The sequence below is a fragment of the Equus przewalskii genome, chromosome 22 (genome assembly GCF_037783145.1).
Source record: "Equus przewalskii isolate Varuska chromosome 22, EquPr2, whole genome shotgun sequence".
Taxonomy (NCBI): Eukaryota; Metazoa; Chordata; class Mammalia; order Perissodactyla; family Equidae; genus Equus; species Equus przewalskii.
In genome coordinates, this window is record NC_091852.1 from 12,330,290 (window position 1) to 12,357,344 (window position 27,055).

A 27,055-nucleotide genomic window follows, 5' to 3' on the forward strand; every position below is an offset into this window, starting at 1 on the left:
CCTGGGAGCCTAAAAAATGTGGCAGTGGTGTGGGTCTCTGAGCCTGCGAGAGGCCTTGGGAAGGGGGTGCGTTTTCTGCCTTTCTTTGTGGATAAAGGGAATGAACCGGGAGGACCCTTGAAGTTCCTGACGTGCAGTGCCGAGTGGTTGTTTTCCAGGGCCCTGGTGTGGGGACTGGGGACACCAGCATTTTTCAGAGCAGTGACAGTAGGAACTGACATTTGTAGGGCACTGAACAATTCTTGTGTATACGTGGATTGTGCTTCACAGCTCTTTTGATAAACGTGTAGTCCAAGAAAGCACCTGACTTGTGAGAGAAGGAACCAGTGAGTCCATGATTGCTTTCAACAATAATGATAATTCGTTGCCATTGAGAAGTTAGTGTATTACTGGATCTAAAACTGTCATTCAGGTAGGATATGGGATAAGAAAGACTGTCCTCCCTTTAGAGATTAGACATAACTATGTATATACGCCATCATGCAAATGGGCAGAATAATCAGTATAAACACATAGCTGCTTAGTGTGAGTAGATACATAGAGTCAGTGTGGATTTGTGGCAGAGGCTGTATGTGGAAATCCGCCTGTGTTGAAAGAAAGATCTTGGCAAAGCCTAAAATGGAAGCATCATAGTATGTGTGTGTGAGACTGTGTATGTCTCATATACTATATCCTAACAGCTTATAAAGTGATGCACTCCACAGTAGGATATTAAATTCATATTTGGTGTTTGTTCTGGTGGAAGGACACGTGAAGTGAACTGGAGATTGCTCTCTGCTTTATCCTGATCCAGTGGGTAGGGAAGGAAAAAAGTTAAGTATCCCTCAAAGCCAATTATGCATGCTGGATAAAGTGGCCTTTTTAATAGCATGATTCTTAAATAGTGTCCTTTCTGGGTGTTTTGATGAGCTGAGATAAGGAAAGGCAGAGCGCTTGTCCAAAGGTACAAATAAATTTTCTGGGGAAAATTTTCAGCCAAGTTTATAGGGACTGCTAAAGGAGAAAAGCAGTTTTGTGGGACTCACACCCCTGTGTGTGTTGATGTGTTTGGTTTTTTTTCTCTCCAAAGTCTCAGTACATAGTTGTGTAGCCTAGTTGTAAGTCCTTCTAGTTCTTCTATGTGGGATGCTGCTGCAGCGTGGCTTGATGAGCAGTGTGTAGGTCTGCACTCAGGATCCAAACCAGCAAATCTTGGGCTGCTGAAGCAGAGCATGCAAACTTAACCACTGCGCCACTGGGCCGGCTCCTGATATGCTTGTTAAAGTTATTCAATGATTTGATTGGAGATATATTCAAATTAGCAAAAATGAGATTCCGCCACCACGTGGGCATTTTTATAAGGGATCATAGCTGGATTTTATTTTACCAATGGCTTTGGAGACAGGAGACTTGTATTTCTTTAGGTAAGTCAAGAGTTACTTATGCCCCGTGCTGTGGGAAGAGATTAGCCATCACTGAATCTGCTAGTGGAGAAGCTTGCTTTCTTTCTTTCAAAGATAAGGAATTGTGAAGTGTCTCATTATACTTTCATGTGGCCTTAGGAAACAATATCATTTTATAAAATTTGGGTGCAGCTGTTTTTTTTTTTTAATTGTACCAAACATTTTTTTCATAATAATCATGAGTAGATTCTTAAAGTGTCCATTTCAAACCCTGAGAATATTGTGTAAGTCTTTAAAAATAGGAGAAGAACGTGAAATTTGGCTTACACATTTGTTAAGAGTAGTTTGTTTGTCTTCATGATAGAACTCTTTCTACGGAACAAAGAAGCTAAGTGTTTTGCTCAGTTGTTTTAGTCCCTGTACTTTCTTTTTGACTAAATCTAGTGTTACTCCATCATAATGCTTTGACTGCTTTTATCATTGTACCTGCAGCATTTGCATCACACAGATTTTTCTCTTTCGTGAAACTCTGCCTTCTCTTTGAATTTGCTGCATTTATATAACATCAAAGTGTGAGCATTAAATCCATGGGTGAAGTTTACCCGGGAGCGGTGGTCAGTCAGTTGGAAGATAGCACCAAGATTCAAAACGAGTCCCCCTTACTTGAAGTAGTATTCAAAAATTCACAAGTAGGTTAAATGGATAAAAGTTGGGTGCAGTTGAAGCCAGTGTGAGACATTTTTAGCCTCTGGGCTGTGGAAGTTAGTCATTCTGGATCTGGGGCAGCCGTGACTGTGAACGTAGTGCCGAAGCCACGCTGGGCAGCTGAGTGCTGGGCTCGAGCCCTTGTGCTGCCCGTTCCTGGCCGTCATCTGAGCCCTCATGTCTCACCTCTCCAGGGCCTTTTCTTTTCCATGAAACGAGGGTGAAGACATCTGTCTCGCTGAGTTTTGAGAGGATAAAGTGACTGTGTGTTTCAAAGTGGTAAAGTATAAAGGATAGAGCACGCCTTTCTTTTGGCTTCCTTTACCAGAGGAAGCATGCTCAGGAGCCGGAGACCGCTGTTTCTCCTGTCTGTGTCGGAGATTGGTCTGAAAGTGTGTGGGAGGGCGGGAAGGCGCACGTCTGCACGCTTTGGGGGACAAGTACTGGATTTAGTAGTACTTTTAGGGGAGAGCCAGGAGCCCTGGTTCTAGTTTGGGCTCTGTCATTCCTTCACTGATTGGCCTCCAGCAGAGTGTTAGAAGAGTGAGTTAGTGACCAGAAGCACTTTATAAACTAGAGAGGACCTTATAAATAAGATTTATAGAGAAGGGGCAGAGGAAGAAGATGCAGAGGACCTCCATTCCCTTGCCTTCCAGCTCTTCATTTTACTAAGCTGCCCTGCTGTCCTTTTGATATTTGTACCCGTCAAGGTCCCAGCAGGAAACAAACGGCACCCTCCAACTGAGTGACTGAGGAGAGTTTTGTACACTGATGTTCACGAAGGTGTGGGCCAGGTATAGGTTACCATTGAGGGCTATCGGGTAACCAGGGGCCGGCAGGGGGCGGGAGCAGTTAGAGGAGCCCAGAGAGGGCAGCTGTCTGGAGGGGGCCACCCAGCAGGAGCTGGGGCCTTTTGGAGGGAACACAGTGCATCAGTGGTGCCCTTGCAGGGAAGGAGCTGGGGGGATAAATGCCGCTTCCTTGTTCTCCTGCTCTCTGGTCTCCTGGTGTCTCCTGTGGACTAAACACCGCAGAAGACTGAGGACAAGAGAGCTGTTCATATGGAATCCTTACTGGTCCGGCCCTGGGGCACCAAGCAAGATGAGGAAATACAGAGAGGATCCCTGGGTGTGTCATGGGGCAACAGGAAAATATCTTACTTTGGGGTTGACTTTTGGATTTCTTTTTCTTCCCTCTTAACGTCTCCCCATTCATTCCTCGTCCTGTCTTCTGCCTGTTTGGATTCTTCATTAGTGGATGCCCAGGGCCTTAGGGTCAATCCAGAGAGGTGGCAAGTGTTGTCTGCTCTTGCCTAACGTGACTTAAGTGAAACACAAGCCAATGGAGTTTATACTTCGTCCCTTGCTTCCTTGTTTTTATTTTTAGGGGGTGAGTATATAAAAGCTTCTTAAAGAGCCAGAAGATAGAAGCTCTATTGCCTGATTCGCTTTCCTTTTCTTCTCATACGGTCAACCTCACATACTAAGATTTCTTCTTGTTTTTGTTGTGGAAAAAACTGGCAGAGATTCTGATTTGTTGATTCTGTCTGTAGTTGGGCCCTCAGAGCAAGCCCTTGGCTCTGAGATAGGGTAATAAACAGAGAAGCCATCTGGATCTTAAGTACTTTCAATTGCTTGGGAGAGTAAAGATACTAGGTTCTTTCTATAAATTGTTGATTGATAATGAGATGCAAATTCATAGCTTTATTTCTATTAGAGATTCTGCTATTTAGATCCTTTTGTTTTTTTCCAGTATTCATGGTTGGGATTATGAAATGTCCATTTAAAATTCTTTGGATTACTCTTGTTGAAATGGGTTGATAGCTTCACACTGCAGTGTTAACTTTCTACTTCAGGGAATTCCAGATCTCTGTTAAAAGTCATATGAAAGTGATAAAGGAGTTGGCGACCGCAGGGCTCTGGGGCTGAGTGAGCCTTCTGTGTTTACCAGGACATCTGCAGTCACTTAGGAGTGCTTCTATGAAAACTGTGATACTGATTTGAATTTTTGTGATTGTTTATAGAGCTAGTAATGAAATCCAACCACCAGAAAAACAAAACGAAATTAGGACAGATGTTGTATTCCTAGTTTTTAGTTTTCTGCTTTTTTTTCTTCTTAGTGCCTTATAGACAGGAAATGGCAGTAAGGAGGCTGTGGTCATCCTGTGTTTTATTATTATATTCTTCTATATTTAATATCCAAATAGATACTTTTAGTTTTTTTCCCCACCTTGTTTAGGGGAACATAAAGATATTTATTGTTTTGGAAATCACAAGGAAATTTGAAAGTGGGTGAGAAATATTCAGAAGTGAAGTAATATATGAAAAAAGCCACATATATTTAGAAAAATGAGATTTTTAGATTTATAGTTTGAGGTTTCTTGTGGAAGAACTATGTTGTCACTCAGTGAAATGATCTCATCTTTCCATCTTTCCTGCTTCCCACGGACATTCACAGTTTTGTTAGGATTACCTTCAGGCTTATGGTAACAGAAAAATAGTACTGAAGAAGGGAAAAATGAGACAGCGCAGAAGGAAGAAATCCAGTAACAGTAAATTTCTGTATCCTGTTATTGGTCAAGAATGGGCAGAAGGAACGAGTCACTCGGTATTCTCTGAATTAGGTGATTCCTTGAAATAACTCAGCCGACCAAACCCCGCAGAAATAAATCCAGTTGATATTTGCTGTCCAGAAAAATCCTGATTCTTATCTCATCTGGATACTATGCTCCTGGTATACCCCATTTTAAAATAAGAGAAGATGTCGAGACATTTTCAGGCAGTTTTCTCTTACTGCTCTCTGAACAGCACTGGCATAAGCACATTGTCATTTCCAGATCCAAATGCTGGCTACACATCCCAGCCTTGATGCTGTTTTCGTTGTGTTTCTTATAAGATGATGTGGTTACAAATCACTGTCAAAATTCCAAGCTGAATGGCTTCCAAAGAGGTGACATTATTTTTTAAGCCCATCTGCCTCTGAAATGGACTCTCACCCTCCGACTTTGCTGATCATTCACTGGAGGTGGTGTTTCCACCTGTAGCAATGCCGTGCTCCTGAGATGCTCCCCTCAGCAGGCCGTTGGGGAATGTCGAGTCCCAGCCGCCTTTTCTGGTTTCGTTGACTGGGAGACAGTGAGAAGGTGTCATGGTCTGATGAGCTGCTGTTGTCCATCTTTCAGGGACTGGAGAGAGTGGCAAGAGTACGTTTATCAAGCAGATGAGAATCATCCACGGGTCAGGATACTCTGATGAAGACAAAAGGGGCTTCACCAAACTGGTGTACCAGAACATCTTCACAGCCATGCAGGCCATGATCAGAGCCATGGACACGCTCAAGATCCCCTACAAGTACGAGCACAATAAGGTAGGTGTGGCTCCTCATGGGAACCGCTGGCAAAGCCATTCATGGTGCACATGGTCTCTTCATGCTTCTGGGATGCATAGTGGGTTTTTGAAATGTACGTTTTTCATCTCATCCTAAATGGGACTTTGAACGGTTCGATAAGTTTATAAATTTTTTTTTCTTTAAGTCTTTGAAGTCACATCTATAAAAAATTGGAGTTGTGTTCTTAGTGATATCAGTGAAACACATATTTGGATGTTTGTTGATAAATCAAGGTGTAAAATTTAGGGGCACACATTACATTAAGAAGACAGTTTATGGGGCCATCCCTGGTGGCCTAGTGATTAAGTTCAGTGCGCTCTGCTTCAGCAGCCTGGGTTTGGTCCCTGGGTGTGGACCTATACCACTCTGTTAGCAGCCATGCTATGCTGGCAGCCCACATACTAAAAGAAAAAAAAATAAATAAAGATTGGCGAGGATGTTAGCTCAGGGCTAATCTTCCTCAGCAAAGGAAAAAAAAAAAAGTTTATAATTCAAGAGAAATAGACCAGAGTGAGGGAACTCAGAGAAGAGGCAGTGGCCTTGCTTCAACCTCCCACTCTTTGTGCTTCCTTGCATGAAGAACGAAAACAGCTTCAGACCATTCTGTCCAGTTTAATTTTGGATTTCGTGACTTCCTTTCAGTAGTACCACAGACTGAATTTTATTTCAAAATAAGTCCATCTGTCACTTCCAATAACCTTTCAAATACGTTTCCCTGCAATTGTGTTAAAGTAATGGAAACTTCTAAAAATCACTTGAGAAAGGGTTAGGGGAAAAAAATCTAAATATTCAGCTTTTTAGAAAGTAAGCAAACTTTCCCAATATCCAGGATTATCTCTCAGTTGGAATAGAAAACCAGGTTTCTTATTCAAGTGAAAACAAATGCTGTAATTGCTCACCCTCCCAATATCATAGCTCCGTGATGCCAAACAGGGGTGGTGCGTCCGAGGGCGGCTCCAGATTCAGTTACGCTGCATTTGTCCTGCATTTAGCTCCTGGGCAAACGTCAGGGAGTGACAGGCAGTGCAGGGCCCCCCCCGAGGGAAGGGAGATCTATTTGGGATTTGTGGAAATGTCTCATAGTCTGCTTTCTTCCCTTGCTGTTAATCAGTGCATCCAGTGATGGGTGCAGTCTCTGCTCCCTGGGGCTTCTAGGTGCTGATCTTATGTAAGCTGGTAAAACTTCATCTCTTGTTGACAAAACACTACATTTGTACCTATGATTTTTTAGGGCCTTCCATCAGAACTTTCACTCTTTCAGTACTTTTCATCATCTGCTCTTAAGGATATTTCCATATACCAGGATCAATAGATAATAGCAACAAGTTAGCATGCCCGCTGTGACTCATAGACTGACATTTAACTCACAAAAATGAATCATAGGTAAATAAAGCAATTCTGAGTATCTCCACTTCTGTAACCATCTAGAAGGTTCTAAATATTGTACAGATCATCTTAAAATCAGGCATTTCTTTTTCTTGGATGGTTCCTTGAAATTAACTAACTGTTTCTTATCTAACTGATACTCTCACACTTAGTTTTTGGATGGCAACAAGAGAATCTCCACAGATCACAGAGAGACCCTCCACAAATGCTCCTTCCTACTTCTGCTCTCAAGAGCGGCAAAGACCCGGGCAGTTGTGAGCCTGGGAACATGGAACCAGATGAGGCTGTGTCCATGTCTAAGCAGTCTGAATTTAAAAGGATCAGGGTTTTGCCCCCTTAACAAATCTTAATGTAATGAGTTTCTGAAGCAGGCAGCATGCTTGTTTTGTTGCACTTGTGAGACAATTCCATTGAAGGAATTTTTTTTTATGCTAATGACTTTCCCAACCAACAGTTGGTTGATAATATGATGATCTGATGAATTTTGGCTGAGTTACCACATGTGTGGTGTGGTTGATACATGTATATGTGTATATATAATACACACATGTATTGCCAGTTTACATTACAATATAATACAATCTCCCTAAATTATCCCAGAAATCACCTTTCTTGGATGCTCCAGAAGAATCCTTCAGGATCTTGCCTTGATGTTAGATTTTCATATGAAGATCATTTATTGTACAGTTTATATAGATGTAGAAGTTGGAATGGAATTTAGGCCTTATTCACATAATACACTGAAGAATATTTAATAATGTATGTTATTTGAGCTCTTTGTATCAATTCTAGTTCAGTAGACTTTACAGTGATGAATACCATTCAGTTAAAAATCAACATCATAGAGAGTTATAATATACAATTTTTCTCAGATATCATGATTGTCCTGTGAAGTCTTCCCACGTCTTTTGGTTGCCTAATGTACTGCCTAATGTGTGTGCTGACCTCTGAATTCTTTAATATGTCTAATCCCCTTTAATTCATAATATAGATTACTTTCACATTTGTTCCATTTTCTGTCCAACATATACATATTCTAAAGCATCACCCCTGTTTCATCCGTTAACTAACTTCCTGAGCTCTGCCTACTCCTTGCTTTTGTTAACGCTGATTAAGGAAATAATGTCTTCTCCTTCCTGTTCCACCCACTGCCGCTTCCTCCTAGAGTTCTTCTCTGCTCCCCCCAGTACTAAGTAATCCCACCCTCCTTTAGCAGAACCCACAGTGGAGTATTTATAATTGTCTGGCTTGTATTAATTATGATGATTTGGGTATTGATCTTGTTTTCCTGACTAGACGTGAAGTTCTTTGACAGTAAATCTTGCGTCAGTTCCATTTTGGTATTCTTCAATGTCCCTGGCATTGTAGTTTGTACATACTTGGTGCTCAAAAAATACTTGTTAAAATAGGTAAATCATTTGTAAGCTTAAACAACTGGAAGTCTCTTCTGCCCTCAAGTTGTTGAAATGATTATTCGAATCAACAGATAGCTGTTGAAATTGTTGTATATCCATAAGGAAATAAATGCAATGGGCTGTCAGGGATACAGAGAAGTTTAATCAGGGTTAGGCAGAAATTTACAGTCCAGAATGCGGCAAGGGCATAGCTGAGGGCAGGGCACTTTTAGGAGGAAGATGGCTGGAGTAAATTTTCAGGAGAAGTAGTGTGCATGCAATGTGTAAATCTTACAGTTTAACTTGAAAAGAGTTCTTAAGAGAACTGGAAAACAAGAACCAAAAAATGGTTTAGAATGTGCTTCTGAAAGATTTTGAATCCAGGCTAAGAAGTTTGAATTTTATTTTCTTGTATTTATGATACTTATTTAATAATATTTTGTTTTGGTTAGAATTTTCTACAGAAGTTTCTGGTTACAGTATGCTCCAGTATTTTTCAAATAGTTTAAAGGACTTGGTATATGTTTTGTTAGCAATTACTTGGAAACAGTGCATTATGATTTATATTATTCTGTGACACTAAAGATATAAAATAAATAACCATTTAGTTTTTTAAAAAGCTTCTTTGCTCCTGTTGTCACATTAGCCATAATCTATGGTAGTATTAGCATAAATAAAAACAAACACTTTCCAGTATTGTCCAGCCTAACTTTGTACTTGCTTCTGAGTTCATGTATTTTATAAAGCAAAACATAACTTACAAATGATATGGCCTGTTCTTAACTGGGAAATCGTTTACAGATTCGTTTGCTGTGAAGTTGGTTCTAGCTATGGGAATGCCCTGTCTGAATACTGAAATTTCCTTTGCTTCTGTGTTAGTGTTTTGCGTTGAATCGGGAGTCCTGCTGGTTAGCTTGGGGGCCAGTGCAGTGGTCAGGGGAAGCCCAGGCCACAGTGTCTGCCGAGATAATGGCGTGGCATCATGTCTCTTTGTAGATCTTATGCAGTGTTCCAGGAATTGCCAGTTGGGGAGTAGCTTGTAGTAAATTTCAAACTTTTACCAAAATAGAGATGAATTCTTGGTTGCATGTGTATCTGCTATCCTATTCTTGGACTTTCTTTGCCAGACAAGTAATGTTTATAGGTGAGCTGCTTGGACTCAGCCCAGGTGAGAGAAAACGCTTGAGGACTTCTGAATGTACTGTGAGCTCGGGTTGGTTTATTCCTAAGTAGTACTTTGCCGTTTCCCTAAACACAACTGTTGATAGCTGGTGTTAAAAGGGATTAAATATTTGCTTAGTCAAATCAAAAGATACATTTGTTTTCACTAGGTGCAAGGCATTCAACTGTGAGATGACTCCATCATTTCTTACTTTCCAAAAGGGAGAATTTTCATCACTATTATTTATGGTTTCCTATCTTGTACAGACATACTCCTTTGATTATTCTTTGCATTGATGCTGAAATCAGCTCTTAATAAAAAGGAACAGATAAGTTTCTGTGCTGACATGACTAAGAACTGTCTTGAATTACAGCTGGGGAAGTAGATCCTGGGGTTTGGAAGCCCTGATTTTCACGTACTTATTGTGTCTACCTGGCAGTTGGCATTCTTGCTGCATCGCCTGTGGTTGTTATTTCATATGTGCATGCCTTATTTTCTCAGTCAGATTGCAAATTACCTTACAGTAAGTAAGCTTCTTGATTTATAATTTGTTGTCTCCTCCACAACATGCCATGAATGTTGTAGGAGCTTTTGTTCATTGAGTGGATTACTCCAGATGGTAGATCCTGGTATCCGTTTATTGTCGGCTTGTAATTTCTGTGAACAGAAAAATCAAGGGATTCTTATGGCAATTTCAAACAATTGACAGGCTTTGTTCCCTCTGCCAATCCCAGGAAGAGAAAAGAATCAGATGCAATGCTTCTTCAGGTAGTGAACTCAAGACGGTTATTGAGTAGAACCCAGCTGCACGCGGGTTTTGGGTGGACGTTTCACCTTATCTTCTGTTCTGGTTTCTACTTTTAGACTTGGAAGTCCTGATGACCAGGGCTTACATAGCAGCGAGGCTGCAGCTGCCTTGGACTGACTTAGCCAGGCATTTCCAAGCCTGGCACCTGTGTTTCCTTTCTCCTGGGAGGAGAGGCTCTAAGAGGACATGTCGCTATAGTACCTCTTGTCCTCCCTGAACTCTTCTAAGAAATGACTTGTCACAGGGAAAGTGCCTCATTAAACACGTTTACAGCTTTCTGAATTTTCTGTACTTCCTGAGAAATCTAAGATTCCAGAAGCCATTTTTCAAAAGAAAAATATAGCCAAGATCCTGGAGAACTTAGCAGTTTATTCTTGCCTTTGATCAGTTGAACAAGAAATTACTGGATTACTTTTTTCAACATGAGGGAATTTTCTTAGTTTACAAAATGCTGACTGATTTCATTTTAATATTTCTCACCTGTATAATAAACACATTGTAAAAGCAGAGCTTAATAAGTATTTATTTTAATCTATTCCTCTGAAGAGTTCTATCAGTCAAGGTTCTCTGCTTGCAAACAACAGAAGCCAACGGCAGCTAACTCATTAAGTGGAGAAAGAGCTTATGGGAATAATGAGGAGAAGCTGAAGGACCAGCTCTTAGAAACCAGAGCAAGTTGGGAAACTCCTCTGTGAGAAGGATGAACTCTGGCCGTTTTCAGTCATCTGTCACTCCACGCAGGAGTCAAATTCCTGGGAAAACTTGCCTGACTGGTCTAGCCTGGATTCTGTGCTAGCTCTTTGGACGAGGCTGGGCAATTTGATTGACAGTCCCTGAGGTTCTGGGTACAGTTAATAGAAGAAAGGGAAGTGACGCTGGTGCAAAGCACATTATCCACTGCAAAATCGCACCATCAATTTAGAAAATGAAATAACACATAGATTCTCTATAGATGCCTCCACTCTTGCTCAGCATTTGCTAAGTCTGTCCTAAAACACAATTTCTCATTCTGGACCTGTTCAGGGTGGGGGAAGGCTGAGGGGTTAGTGACCTAGTAATACTTAGACAGGAAGTAAGTAGCTGAATGTGAGCCCAACCACTGAGTGGCTGAGTAACCCTGGGATTGTCACATTTCCTCCCTATGCCTGAGCATCTTTACTCTCTGAGTCTGAATTTCCTCATCTGTAAAATGGGACAGATAATAATAGTGTTGTTTCAAGTGTTAAATACAATGTGTGTGAAAATATGTTGCAAATGATAAAGAGTTCGGAAGTTATTAAAGGATGAATTGTCTTCATAGAGAGAACAAATACTACTGATCTTCCATCTTTACTAAAAATAAAACAAACAGCAAATAACTTACAGCGTGACCAGATTTAGGAGGTATCTAAGGAGAACTTCCCTCAGAGTGACAGTCATTGAAATGGGATACCAAAGGGAGGTAGAGAAATCTCCTTATCTGGATGTGTTCAAAAATAGAATGTATTTTTAACATGCGAAATTCTTTAAGGCAATTTTGCTGAAATAAGACAAGGGATGGACTAAACAGCCTCTGAAATCCTTCCTGACGCTGTTTTTCCTCCTGCTGATTCTCCGAGTCCAAGACCCTTTAACAAAGACATGAAGCTCTTGTTAAAGTGCCGTTGTTATAATTTAAAGCTCCTACCTTTTCTTGAACTTTGTCTGTTCTAGACCACTTATGAAAATTAAAACAGATTTCTTTTGACAGTAGTCTAACCAAGTGGAGATTTTTCATTCTCTGCGTCTGAATCCCGTGAGTGATTACGATATTTATATCTATGTAAGTTTTTTTGTTTTGTTTTGTTCTTTAACAGCGTTCACAGTCTAAAATCCGTTGCAGGTTTTGTGGGTATTGTTAGTGATAGTTATTTTAATTGGCTTGTTGGCTACTGGCCACCAAAGACAGCCTGCCCTTTTTCATAGGGAAACTTTCTACCCCTGCTTCTACAAACCTTTGAGAATTTCTGATAACTAGTCTGAAGGAATCTAGAGACTTTTCATGACCGACTTGATCCATCAACCACCTCCTTTGCTGAGGTTGATGTCCCGCTTTCTCCCTTCTCTCTAAGACCCTTGCTGGAGTTGAATCACCATTGATTCCCCGGTACCTGTATCAGCTTTCAAAATCCCTTTGTATACTTTCTTTTCTCTTTTAGTATCTTCCAAATACTACCTGCCCACATTTTCTTCTTCTTACTCTCTCTATGTGTCATTGCATTGCAGTTCTTTATTCATTTTATTTCAGTGATGGCCATGTAAAAACAGATGAATATGCGATTTTTTAAATCCCTTCTTCTTGGCTAAAATGAATCCATAACCCCGAAGCATGCCATATCATTTATCCAGGGTGAGTATCTTGAGTTCAGTTTCATCAGAGGAGGACTCTGAAGCTAAAATAAAGTCTTCAACAATAGACTGAGGCTGATTTCTCTTTTCTTTGCTTTGGGGGGAGGGGGGAGTAATTTTTACATACAGAGAAGTACACACATCATCAGTATTGAGGCCCCTGTATTTTTCCGTTGTGAACACATTGACATCTAGATCTGTTGATCTGCATGAACATGACCAGAAATTCAGAAGCCTTCTCTTGCTCCCTTCCAGTCAATACTCCCAGCTCCCGAGGGGTCACCACTGTCCTAACTTCTAATAAGGTAGATTAGTTTTTGAACTTTGTATGAATGGAAGCATATAGTATATATTCATTTGTATCTCATTTATTTTGTTCAACATTGCATTTGTGGAATTCCCCCATGGTGTTACTTGTAATTCATTTTTTCTCCTTGCTGTGTAATAGCAGTGCCCATAGAGCTTTATGAAGATTTTTTGTGCTATACAATACAGTAGTCACCAGTCACACGTGACTCTTGAGCCCGTGAAATGTGGCCAGTGTGACTGAAGAACTGAATTTTTACTTTTATTTAATCTTTTTAATTTACGTTTACATTTATATGTGACTAGTGGCTACGCTATTAGACAACACAGTTGTGTAATACTCCATTTTATAAATATGCTGCAGTTTGTTTATATATTTATTTATCCTATTGTTAATATAAATTTGGGTATTTCTGGCTATTATAAATAATGCCAACATAAACTTCCTGGGGGGTCAAGTTTTATTTTTTTTTGTATAGATATGTAATTAACCCAAGTCGTTTATTGAAAAGACCATACTTTACCCAGTACAATGCAGTGTTTTGTCACCTTTGTTACAAATCAAGTGAAGGTATATGTGTGTTTGTTTCTGAGCTCTCTATTCTGATCCATTCGTCTATTTTGTATGTCTTTGTGTGAATACTACACTCTATTAATGACTAAGCTTTGCAGTGAGTTTAGTATTTGACAGTATAAGTCATTCTGCTTTAATTTTCTTCTTCAAAGTTGTACAAGAGCTGAATATATTCACTTGTAATTACAGGTACCTTTAAGGAAAAACATTTCTTTCACTAATGGGTAGGTTTCCCAGGCTGAATCCAAATATAATTGTCTATAACACAAACATCCTCCCCTTCTTTGGCATCTCAGTTTATTTCCTTGTTCAGCCTATGTTGGCTGCACAGCACAGTACAAGGATGTCTATTTTCCCTAGATTAGTAACATGACATTTTTATTATTAATTACCTCATTTACAAAGGGTGATGGAGCTGCTGTGTGACTTCGTCATCATTCAGTGGGGTCATGTTCTTCTCGCTTTAGCATTCTTTTAACAAGAGTGGGAGCTGACCTATGAGTGCAGTGGGGTTCTACCAAGTTCCCCTTCCACTAATGCCTTTTTGGGCCAGCGTTGCTCTGCACCACTCAGATTTGGCTGATTTGGCACCAGAATCCCTTATTATTTCATATCTTCACTATCCATAGCTTGTTAGAAGGATTGAACAGGCTTACCTGGATTTCTTTTTTTTGTTCCGTGGTCTCTAGCTGTCTTGGAAATAGACCATCTAGTGTGGCTCGATATGGGAGCTATAGTTAGGGAAGAAGGTAGTGCAGGCTGGTTTTGCCTTTTTGTTAACAATAGTATTTTAATCCTGTTATGTAAAATTTTTAATCATTTATGTTTTAATGAGGATATTGAGAATCAGCTCATTTTGGTGAAGTGTAGGGGTTTTAAGCACAGACAGAACTGTAGACATAGGTATCCCCACACACATAGGTATGCACACACTCATATGTGATTGTTGACTTGTGCATTAGAAATGACCTTTGGACACTGTTTATATATGTGGGGATGAAATAGCTAAAAGACCAGCATCCTCTCCATGTTGTACTTATGTGATGACTGTCTTCAGATAATGTTTCCTCAGCTTACCAGTGCCCAGTCTGCTCTGCGGCCCATCTCATCTGGAAATAACTCATCTCGTGTCTCAGCTAATCCACATTGTTTAAAATTGGATGAAAGGAAGAAAATTCACACTTGAGGTCCGAGATAGGGCTTTAATTATTTAAACCTAGCAGAGTAGTTGGCACATAGTTCTACTGTTTGTTGAATGAATGAATGAATGAATGAACATTCGTTTACTATATGATGGACTTTTATGTTCTATGTATATACTGTGTGAGAACACACTGGTCAGAGTCAGACACAACTTGGTTTGGAAGCTAGCACTACAGTAGAATCACTGTGATATTGAGCAGATTAATCTGTCTGCATTCCAGTTTCCTTATCTATAAAATAGTGGTGAGTGTAATGCCTGCTTCACAATGTGTTGTGAGAGTTAAATTATAGACTCTATGAAAAAGTTGAAATGTTGTCCATTGTTAAATGGAGATGATGTTCTCTCATTTAGTCATTCAACATACATTTACTAAATATCTCCTGTGTGCTAGTTAGCATAAACCAATTTAGCTGTTTTTCAAAAAGAAAATAGTGAGGGCTCTAAGGAACATCACCAATTTGTCCAAACACACGAGAGACCTCTGCTTCAGTAATCTCCCTCTAAACCTCTCTCGGCTGCTCAGAGCTTGCACGTCCAGGGACTGACAGCTGCCGTATAAAATACATGTGGCATAGTTTAATACATTTTAGTAGGAAGTTGTGAATCTGGTCATTTGGCTGTTTTTAATTAACTCCTGGCAAAGCATCACATAAATACTTTCCTTGTTCTTTTAAACCAAGTAATGCATGATTTTCCCCTGTAATTTTAAAACAATGCATGTATTTTCAATTAGAGAGGCAAATATATTTGTTGGAACTAAGGAAAGTGAAAGCCTAAGAAGTCTGAAGGGGTTTATTGAGGGTGTGAGAAATGCTCGTACTTTCCCTTCTCATTCTCACCCCACTGAGGAAATATCTTCAGCTCTGGATTGACTTTCGCTATTGTGGACATTTGGGGCAGGGCTTGCTTAGGATTTGGCAAAGCAACGGTTTTGCTTATCTAAGTCCCATGTATCAAGGCCTGAAATCTTAGTTTCTAGAAGAAACTGTACTTTTATTCTTCACTATATTGTTTTGCTCAAAATCGCTTACACCTGCTACATAATTGTGCTTTTAAGGAGTATATTGTTAATATACGCCTGATCTTCCTGAGTACACATGCGTGCATCCAAACATGAATATCGGCAAGAAAATGCACTTTAAAAAATAATGTCGTGGTATATTATGACACTTCCTTTTCAAAGGATAAAAAAGTGTTTCATTAAGAGTTATGATTACTAATTTTGGCTGATACATGGTAGACTTAAGACTTTGAACGCGTTTATTTTCCTGATTTTATGTTTCCCAAAGTGAATGTGCTAAGAAGGTACCTCTAAGTTGCTGCTACCACTGCTTTGCACAATCATGCAATTTTCTACAATCCTGTTTTATTTATTTAAAATGAAAAATGGTTTAGAGGAAGGGTATTACCAGCATATATCAAGACACTTGATATTACTTCTGAATGTACAAGAGTTAGATTGGTTGGTATGTTTTCTGCTTCTTTGAATATACACACATCCTCTGTGGTAAAAAGTATAACAGTTTTGATCTAAAAAGAAGAGTCTAACTGTAGTAGGTGTTGGCATGTCTGGGAGACGGTGAGCCGTCCTTACAGTCAGTGAGTCTGGGGTGGGAGTTTGGCTCTTCAGGTGATTGTTCTCTTTGTGCGTTCTTGAGGGCACTAGCCTGGTTTTTACTCTCTAGACCTTTTTTTAACCATTTTACTCCCTGTTAATAGGCTGTGCCCAGGACAAAGGGATGCGAGTGTGGAGCTGTTCGGTTATAGTACACTGCAGGCAAACCCTTGCTAGAGTTAGGTGTTAAAGTGCTTTTGGACTTCATTATCCTTCAATTGACTTCAGTCCTGTATTTCGTATTGTAATTGAAAATTCAGTGTTAGCAATGCTGTCAGAGTTTTAGGAATTTAGGTCTTAGCAGGGCCAAGTGCAATATGTGCGGTATGAAGATCCTTCTTCGCTTCAGAGAGTACGATATTGGCATAAAATGGCCAATACCGGCTACTTTGTGGATGGTCTCTGTAGATACTATGCAGTTTGAGCCCAGCCATGGGGGAGAAGTTTGGCCCCAAGGAAGAGTTGCCCTTTTCTTTGTACAATAACACTATCATTTTGCCAAATGCTATATGCAAATAGGATGCCTTTTTCTAATTTGCGTAAAAGGTGCTGTATAGTCCAATGGCAGCTTTGGATCATTCTAACTGAATATGAGGTTGGGAACACTGATTTTATGTTCTAGAACAGTGCTTCTCAAACTTTACTGTGTGTATAAATCATGTGGAAATCTTGTTAAAATGCAGATTGTGTTTCAGGGGACCTTGTGTAGGCCCGAGATTCTGCTTTCCCAGCAAGTTCCCCAGGTGATGTGGAAGTTGCCTGAAGTAGAGCCATCTTTGAAATAAGTGACTCTCCACTCCCAGAGGCAATATGAAATCATCAGTGGGCTAACTTTTGGAGAGAAGGTTCCAGAACTTATATTTCAATAGGATTTTACCAAAGGACATTCAGCAAGTTACTTAAACTTTCTAAGCTGTGTCTTCCTTATCTGAAAAGTGAGATGATAATGGTACCCACTTCGTATAGTCAATGTAGGCATTAATGAGAGAATATAGATGCACAACTTTTAGGATAATAACATCAGCATAGTAAGCGTCCACTGAATCGTTGTTGTCAAATTCTTCCCTGAAAGTGCTGGGTCAGGAGAAACCTATGGGCCTTTGGGGAAAGCACAGAATGTGGGAAGAGAAATTGCTGATTGTTTGAAAATACTGAAGAGGCTGTGATCCAAGAATGAGGCATGGGTTCCCATTATCGGGTACACCAGTGGTTTCCAGGAAGCAGTGGCCTGGCCTCTGATAGGCCCTAAGACCTAAGACAGCTGGTCTAGAATGTAAGTGATGGTGGGGACCCTAAAGGGGTTCATAGGTTGTTGGGAGTGCTGGGATCAAGGAGCACTGACTCTAATGGTCATGGTGTCTTGTTATCTTGACTCCTGGGTGTTTGCAACTAAGAGGGGGCAGCTAGTCCAGTGAGGAGGAGGGAAGGGAGGGGAAGAAAGGGGGGAGAAATAACCTTTGTCTAGCTTCTGGACCCAACACAATGTCGGGTATTTAATATGCTTGAAAGTGTGAGGTATACATAGTAGTATTCTAATTTCACAGATGAAAAGTGTTTAAAATGTGTGTCCCAGATCGCTCACTTGTAAGTTTATGGGGCTGCATTTTAAAACCAGAGTTGGGCTTAATAATTCCCAAAAGGCAACTCATGTGCTTGACTCTGTGAACACCTTTGGCGCCCAGACACCCATATTTAATTTCCTCCTTAGAAAGAGTAAGTGGAGTTCTCTGCGGCCCCTCCACCTCTTTTCCACCATTTCAGCCCAGCTCACTACTGTGTCCCAGTACCTAGCACAGTGCCTGACCGACGGTCAGGTGCAGTGAATATTACAGAATGAAGGAATCAGAATTTCATCAGAGTGCTGATTGTGTGATACTGCGATTATCGTGGGCCGTTTAAACTCTTAGTTCTTACCACCATCATTTGACTACTGCTTCCTCACTACACACTCGTTTTATTTCTTTATATTTCCATTAATAATATGATTATTTAACATCTAGTTAAATAAAAAAGCTAGGCATTTTTCATGTCTGTTAGGGCCAGAGGTAGTATGAAACATGTGTTTTGCTTATGGGGACTTGTAGTCTCATTGGGGAGAGATAAGATACTCAACAAAGTTGTTTAATTTTTAAATTTGTAGTCACAGTGGAGATTTCTGCACGAAAGCATATGTGTTCTTTCTTCCTTTTGTAATTTCCCTTTCTTTGTCCTCCTTCCCCCATAAAGGGTGGTACACGCAGTGACACGTTGGCGCTGTGGGGCGTCTGTCTGTTGTCCGACAATTGCCCGTGGAGAGATCTTTACTGGGAGCCAGGGCTGGCGTCTGAGCTCCTGCTGCCCTCTGGGACTTCCCATGGGTCTTAATCTCAACTGTTATAAATGACGTAAAGACACAACTCTGTGATAAACTTAATCACAAATCAAGGAAGTGACTGGAAAGCTTATTCAGCAGAAAAATCACTTGACTATAAATTATAGAATACATAGTTATGTAATGTAAGCGTAGCTATAATATGTGAAATTGAGGAATTTGGTTGGGTGTTTTCATAAGGGCTAGATTTTTTTTTTCTTTTTCCCAAATGGAAATACATTGATTTTTATAAATATAAAGATAAATGTGCTCATTGTAAAAGGGAAATTCAGACAACATATAAAAGCAAAAGAAGAATATAAAAATCGCTTGTAATTTTACCATGTGAGAAAGCCACTGTGAACATTATGACATACAAACATACTAAGATTTAGGTATGTGCATGTAAACATAGGTTCACTATCCCATAGCAAAACTCCATGGGCTGACTGTTTCTCATTTCAAAGTTTTTCTTTTTAGATTTTAGAAAGATAGTATGAGAAATATACTATCTATTTTATAAAACCTCCATTGAGGTATGGGGTTGTCTCCTGTAATCAAATTATGTTAACATTTCAGCAGCAAAATATATTAATATTTATAGCTAGTGGAATAAAGACTGTAAATAGCCTTGCACTAGGTCCCGGTTTCCCATAAATGAATCACACAAAACATCTTTCAGTTCTGGGAACTTTTGAGATTTCGGATTATAGATAAGGGAGTGTGGACCTGTGTGTAAATACTGATTGTTTTTATTGGCTATATACCACAAATTCTTTTTTTTTTTTTTTAAACTTACTTTCTCCCTTGTGCCATAACGAACATCCTTGCAGGATAAATTGCTGGAAAAGGAATTGCTGGTTCGAAATGTGTACGTATTTTTAAAGCTTTTGATAAAGATTGCTAAATTGCCATCCTGAAAGATCATACCAAATTTCAGTGTAGGGTCTGAGTATTTTTACCACGTCCTTGTCAACTCTGAGTGTCAAGTCTTTGCAGTCTCAGAGGTGAGACTCCTACTGCCGTTTCCATTTTTTAACGCTCGTGATGTGGTTCTTCTCCTGAGTGTTGGCCACAGACTTCCTTCCAGATTCGCTTCAGAGATTGTGACATTCTCAAGTCATTAAACTGGGGCTGTTCTCCTCTGATGTTTTGGGGGATACTAATTATATGTCAGTTACGGTCACTTGGCATGGGTTATTTCATTTAAAAAGTGAGTTTCGGTGAAGAGCAGATGTCTCCGTAGGTGTCTCGAGCTATCGCCCAGCGAGGTGTTTAATCCCTGGCTGGCCTGCTTGCTCCTTCTCAGATGTGGCTCAGCAGTGTCCCCTTGGTTCTTTTAACATGGACAAGTGTGGTAGTACCTCCAGTGGGACTCCTTCAAGGATTGTTTGGACAGAAGTTTCCTGAATACAAAAGGGGTGTTGAATGGTGTTCACCCCTGAAGAGTTTGGTTTGAGATCTCTCCGTGGGCATCATCAGCCTGTAGGTGAGAGAGAGCCCACCTGTGCCCAGTGGCCGTGTGCAGTTACTTCATACAATTTTCCGACAACTGTCCAAGGACACGGCTAGACTTATTCTAAAAGAGGAATTTGATGTTTTATCCTTTCATTCTGTAGGGTCTGAACAGATTTCCTCTAAGCCCGAGGTAGTGGTTCTTTGATGTTGGAAAAGTCTGGAGTCGCCCAGGCAACAGAGAACCTAGTTCAGCAGGTCTGGGACTGCCTTGAGAAAGGTAGCCCAGCTCTGATTTTAATCAGGTTGTTGTAGCAATAGTCATAATCAGAGAAGTGATTTTGTATTTGTAAATACAGGTATTGTTATTAGAATAGCAATACGCATAATCATGAAAGTTCTTATTTAATGATACTGTTATGAGTGTTTTAAATATATCTGTTAATTCAGTTAGTCAAAGTTCTATGTTAAATGAATGAGGGATTTTGATTTTATTATCCTTTAATATCTGATTGAGTTTTATTTCTTGGTAATAGAGAATAAGTACTTGAAATAAGGGCCATTCTTAATATAGACATGGAGAAAACAAATATGTGCAGCTTTTTTTTCTGAGAAAGGAATCATTTTCAGAAAGAGATTAATTTTTTTAGTCAATGAATAGAATACTACAGCCAAGCTAGAAAATTTCTTATCAACAGTATCTCTCTGTTCTATATTTTATTATAGTTTGCATTTCATTTCCTTACAGTGTGTGTGTGTGTTTATCTTCCTTTGTGTGTCTCTTTTGACATGAGTCTGTATAGAATCTAGCTACTTCCTTGGAGATCGTATCACAAACACTGTTCCGAGCAATTGATGCAGGAAAACAGAACACGTTTGCATCATGTTCAAACGTGTTCATGCAGTTCAGCTTTCTGGAGTCAAAGAAATGTAAAAGAATGTTAGCCTACGCCAACTTTAATTTGGGTCAGCTCTGAAGACTTGCTAATTATTTGACCTAAGCACTAATTATTTTGTGAGCCTTGTTCTTAAAACATAAGCAAATGTGAACTGCTGTCAACCCCATCACCCAGATCCCTTTGTGTTCTGGAAATTGATTATTTATGGTTTCCACAGTCATCTGTTAACTAAGAGCAAGGTATGCAAAATGGGATACGAGAGACCAGGCTTTCCGTCTCTTGCGTGGTCCCTATGAAGCGGGATGCATCATTCATCGTCCATGAACTTGCTCCAGCAAGTGTTCAGCCCCGCATGGGAAGGGGCTCGGCTTTATGTTAGGTCAGCAAGTCATATCTGGCTTGCCAAATTATCCAAATAGATGTGGAAAGTCAAAAAAGTCATCTATCACTGTCCTTGTAAGGGCATTGACATTTTACCATTAATTTGAAAATGATTTGACAGGAGTTTTTGTTTTGTTGTTTCTCTAAACCATGCAAGGCATATGTAGCCTGGCTGTTCGGTGTGAGGAAACAAATTTTTAGGTGACCTCCCAGAAGTCCTACAACCCTGGAGCTGCAGTTTGAAAAATGACAACTTGCTTTTGGACATTTTTTTCTCTCTCTTTAAAAGTGAGGTATCTCACATCTGCTTTAATGATAGGTTTGGACTAGAAAGTCCAGTTTCAGAAATTATTTTGCTTCCCCTCCTTTTCCCTCCCAGCTTCTCCTGGGGCGGGTCACTTGCCTACCTGTAAACCAGACTGAGCCTGAGTGGAAGATCACCTTTAGCCCCTGGGGCTGTTTGTCCCCACTACATAGGAGATGTCCTAGGAGCTTCCTCTAGGTATCCCATTTTATTCGTCACACGCCCTCCTACTAGCCTCTCCCTTCCTTAAATCCGAAACTGAGACTTTGCGAGGTGAAATAATATTCAGAGTTGCAAAGCAGGTGTGTGGCATCTCTTGATGAACCTTGCACGCAGGCTGCCTGGCTCCCCAGCTGGCTCTCCTCAGGCAGCCTTGGCTGTCAGGCTCCATCCTTGCCGCCTGAGTCCTGTGCCTGTGACTAAGCCCACTTAGGTGGAGTCAGACCTGGACTTCCTCCGACCGTAATCTTTTGTGTCCAGTCTGCTTCTCATCCCTAAGTGCCTGATCCTACCACTCTGAGTTGACGTTTGTCCTTACGGCCTCTGACCCACATTGCTCATGCTGCCTTCCAACTCCTGACATGACTAGCTCAGATACCAGCCACTCCTTCTTGGCCTTGCCCAGATTTCCACCTCACAGACCGTGATATCTGCCTGGAGATTGGTGACAGCTACGAATTTTACTTCCTCCTATGGTTATGAGCTGTATGTGATATGGAGGACTGGGCCAACTTGCAAAATTATTAAAGCAGAAACTCTCGGATTGCATGTTGAGGTGGTAAGTGAAGCCAAAGAGGGCTGTGAAATAAGTGAACTCGGTTACTGTGGCTCGTGGTTAAGGAAGCTGGGCTGGCTGATCTGGAAGCACTTGTACACCATCTAGGGTCACCAGGGACAGAGCTAGGTGAAATCTCAGTCTCCATTCAAGTTAGTCCTGATTCATCCAGAAACAAATTGGTGTTCATTTTTCTACCCTAGTTTAGATTTTGTAAACCTCCTTCTTAAATCTGAGATGAGAACACATCATCAATGACATTTTGTGGATTATTGATTATTTTTTTTTTTAAGATTTTATTTTTTTCCATTTTCTCCCCAAAGCCTCCCGGTACATAGTTGTGTGTTCTTCACTGTGGGTCCTTCTAGTTGTGGCATGTGGGACGCTGCCTCAGCGTGGTTTGATGAGCAGTGCCATGTCCGTGCCCAGGATTCAAACCAACAAAACACGGCCCGCCTGCAGCGGAGCACGCGAACTTAACCACTTGGTCACGGCGCCAGCCCCAGGATTATTGATTTTTTACAAACAATTTAGATCTGCTTTCCTTTATTATTTTTAACATTCTTGCTTTCCTTTTTTAATTTCTTGTCATTTAAAAGTAAGCATTTTGGCTGATGTCCCATGTCAGACCGAGTATCCCTCTCATCTGTTACTATCATAACTTGTTAAGGTATTCCTCTCAACTCTGTTCGCACATCACTTTTTATTATGAAGTCTGCAACAAGGATGAGATGTTAATTAGGAAGGTGATAATGCATAATAGCCAAAGTAATATTATTGAAAAGCATGCTTGATGAAACTTAGACCATAAGTATGAGAAAAGGATATTTTTCATCAGGTGAAGTATAGTGTTTGGAAATTAATTGTGATGACAGCAAGTAGAAAGCAAACAAGATATGTTTTCAGTATATTTGGAACTTGCCCTAGGTATCAGAAAATTCTGAGACTTTCATTTTGCTTCACCCAGTGACTTATAATAAATTTAATTTAAATCTAATGCTAAAAAGTGGGTATTATTAATCCCATTTCCTGATAAAGAAACTGAATTCAGAAAACCTAGGTAACTAAGCTGAAATTGCAAAAGTACAGGGAGGATGGATTCAAAACCCGGATTTCTAGGCCAGCTGTGTGAGGAATACAGGGGTGAGTCAGGTGTAGTCTCAGGGCCGTTCGGTGAGGGGCACAGAGGTTTACCAGATCCCGGGAGGGGGAGTGAAGACGAAGAGAGTGGCTCTGCCGGAAAGGTTCTGCCAGGTGTTGCTTGCACTGGGTCCTGACAAAAGGGGGGCGGGTTCTGACAGATGAGTGGCACTGGGGGCAGGTGAGGAGCAAAGGCGCAGAATAAGAGAGCACAGGGCACTTCTGGGGAAAGGCGAGTAATTTGAAGGACCGGAGACCACAAGGTGGGCAGTTTGGAGGAAAGGTAGGGGGGGATCAGACTGGGAGGAGCCTCATTCCACACTCCCAGCATTGATTCCAGCTGCCCAGGCAGTTGCCCAGAGCCTAGGGGCAGGAGAAGGAGGTCATGGGAGTCTGTTTTCAGAATACAGGTGAGGCCAGAGTGTGACAGGTGGTGCTGTCTGGAGCCGGAGGAACACCTGGGAAATGAGGTGACAAGAAGCACAACCAGGACTGAGGGGGTGGACATGGGGAGAAAGGGCAGCTTGAGGGGGAGAGTTTTTTTTTAACTTAAGAAGAGACCTGAGTGTGTGTATAGGTCAGGGGAAATTTGCTGGTAAAGAGGGAAACTGTGGACCCTACAGAGAAGAAAAGCAAAGCTCTGGAGAAGCAGGCTGCCCATTGCTCTGAAACTGTTGGAAGCGAAAACAGAACTGGTGAAGTTAGAAATTTTGAGGTAGAGAAGAAGGCAGCTTTTAACAGACAGTCCTAATGAATGTCGTCAGAACCTGTGGGCAAGATCATCTGCTGAGAAAGAGGGGTGTGAGTGAGGCAGGGGGTCAGGATTGTGGGAAAAATTGCTTGGGGTGCAGATAATTGGGAATTGGTGACGAGAGTGACCCTGAGGTGAATTGCTGAGGAGAGCTGTGTGCCCTGTATCTAACTACAAGTAGATGTTATCAGCCTGCCCTGTTGGGCAGCAAGATTCCATATGGCTATCCCTCAATTTTCCATGACAAGCGAGAACAGGTATAACATGAATAATTTAGATCTCCAGAGAGGCCCGACATTTCCTTTAGCAATAAGCTTCTTTTGCAGTAAATATCTTAGTGTCCCCTGATGCAGGGTCAGGAGCAGCTTTTTTGATTGTGGTTTTGTACACGTGGTTCTGGCAGAATGTGGAATCCCTCTGGCCTGAGATGGTGTGGTGACCCCGGACCACTGATTGACTTAGTAAAGAACCGTGTTGAGCCAAGGAAACAGATTCAGTCAAGAAGTGGCTTTGAAGAGTCTGCTAACCCAGGGAACAAGAGGCCCTGGAAGGGCTGAACAAACCTCAGAGTGGGCAGTTTGGCAGCATGTAACAAAATGTAAACTCTGTCTTTTCTTTTGACTGGTAGTTCCTCTTTGCAGAATTTGCTCTGCTAGAATGAGATGGCAGAGATCCTATGTGTTTTGTTCCCACTGAATCGACAGCACCTATCACAGTTCCGTGCATATAATATGTGCTCAGTATATGTTTGTTAAATAAATTTGTGACTGAAATGCTCATAAAATTGTGCAAACACACTATTCTCCCCCAGTGTTCTGTAAGGTCGAGCCAGATAGTCTTTCCCTCCTGTGCTTCTGCCACGGTCCTTCCTGCACTGGGCCTTTGCACATGCTGCCTACCTTCCCATTCTTCCGGGTTCTTTTATGAGATGCTTTCATACAATCGTATTCCTTTCTTAGCATTTATCTCATTTGGTAATTGTGTATGTGTTAATGTGATTCTTTGAATAATGTTCATCTCTCTCATAAAGCTCTGATCTTCCTGAGAGCAGGATAGTATTTTCTCATCATTGTATCCCTAGGCCTGGCCAGTACCATGCCTGGTACAAAGCAGGGTCTATACATGTGCACACACACACATACACACACACGTACATTAATTACTACTGAGTGAGGTTCTGTACAGCATTGTTTATAATAGTGAAAACTTGGAAATGACCCAAATATCTATCGATAAAGAAATAGATAAATTATGGTATTGCTACTCTTTGGAATTCTACGCAGTTGAAGTAAACACTGAAGTAGAACTGGATGTACTGATCTGGGAAGTCATGTGCGACATATTTATTATCATGTTTTTTGAAAAACAGGTTGCAAACTCATGCATAATATCATCCTATTTTTATAAAAAATATATAAAAGAAAGAAATAACCCCAAAATGTATCTATTGTAAGTAAATAGAAAGACGACTAGATGGATACACAGTAAACTCTTAATAGCTTTTTTTCTGAATTCTGGAATCAAGTCTCAATTTTTATTTCTTTTTTTTTTTGTATATAGTTTATTTGAAAATAAAGTAGCTTTTTTGATTATCAGTTTCATTTTCTGCCCTCTTCATTCATTCATTCAAGATATTTAATGAACAGCCAAGCACACTGTACTAAGCATTATGTATATATTTCTACCAAATAAGCTGCACCTGAGTGGCTAAACTGCTAGCTTGGGGCACAAGCAAGTATGTGGCCAACTTAGGATGTAGTGTGACAAGTGTTTTAATAGGAAGAACTGCGGGCACCTGGACAGGCAGTAGCCTGGGTGGGCGAGGAGGACAGAGAGGCTCCCTGAGACGTTTTTGCTAATGCTCTCATTTATTGAGTGCCTACTGTATGCAAACTTCTGGGCTGTCCCCCAGGAACCCGCAGCTATTGGAGAGGAGCGATAGCGAGTGTGTGATGTATTGTGCCTTTTATTAGCATTACGTAACTGAAGTGCACAGCATTGGAGGGAATAACCTCAGATTGGAGAGAAAGAAGGAGAATGGCCTTGGTTATCCAGTGACAGAACAGTTGGCCTCTAGGTAATTAAGAGTGGCTGTATTTTATGCCTTTAAAGATGTCACTCTCCTATAGATTTAGGGTACATGATAATTCTGAGTGATTTTTCCCATCCCACCTTCTTGGCCCTTCTTACCATTCATTTGCTTTATTTTAAATGAAGCGTGTCTTGGATTGAAGCTTTTTTTTCCAGAGAAAGTCTTTTGAGCGGTTCACTAATTTTTTCTTTAATCACAGTAATTTCTGAAATAAAATAATGGGTTTGAATGAGTAACTGTGGAGTGTGGGGTTGGGAGGGTGGTGGGAAGGAGGAGGCCCAGCGCCTTCCAGCCTCCCTTTGTGGACCCGGCCTGCCTGGGCTCTCACAGTAGCCGCCCAGGGCCTGAGTGGCCTCACTCCATTCACAGATATGTTTTTTGGGTTTCAATTCATAGACATAAACCAGGAGTGTAAAAGGAGCTCATCTTAATGAGGCTCTCGGGGGACACACCCACAGAAAGCTCTGCTTGGCCGCTGTTGGGGCTCATCAACTCCTGGCCGAAGCCCAGCGCTGAAGGGCAAGCCAAGTGAGGGCAGAGCAGGACGAGCTGTAGCCGAGGGAGCAAAAGGCCACTCCAGAGTTGCTTTGTCCCTGGTGGCCTCACTGACAAAATTGG

The 27,055-nt window shown here is 40.9% G+C and overlaps 1 protein-coding gene across 1 annotated transcript in view; it reads left to right on the plus strand.

Moving 5' to 3' along the window:
• The window catches only part of GNAQ (G protein subunit alpha q), a 294,507-nt gene that overhangs the window by 95,078 nt on the left and 172,374 nt on the right, over positions 1 to 27,055 (plus strand). Inside the window, exon 2 of the mRNA XM_070590212.1 lies at positions 5,269 to 5,453. Within this exon, the coding sequence (XP_070446313.1) occupies positions 5,269 to 5,453 (185 nt within the window). The remainder of the gene's footprint in view (positions 1 to 5,268; positions 5,454 to 27,055) is intronic.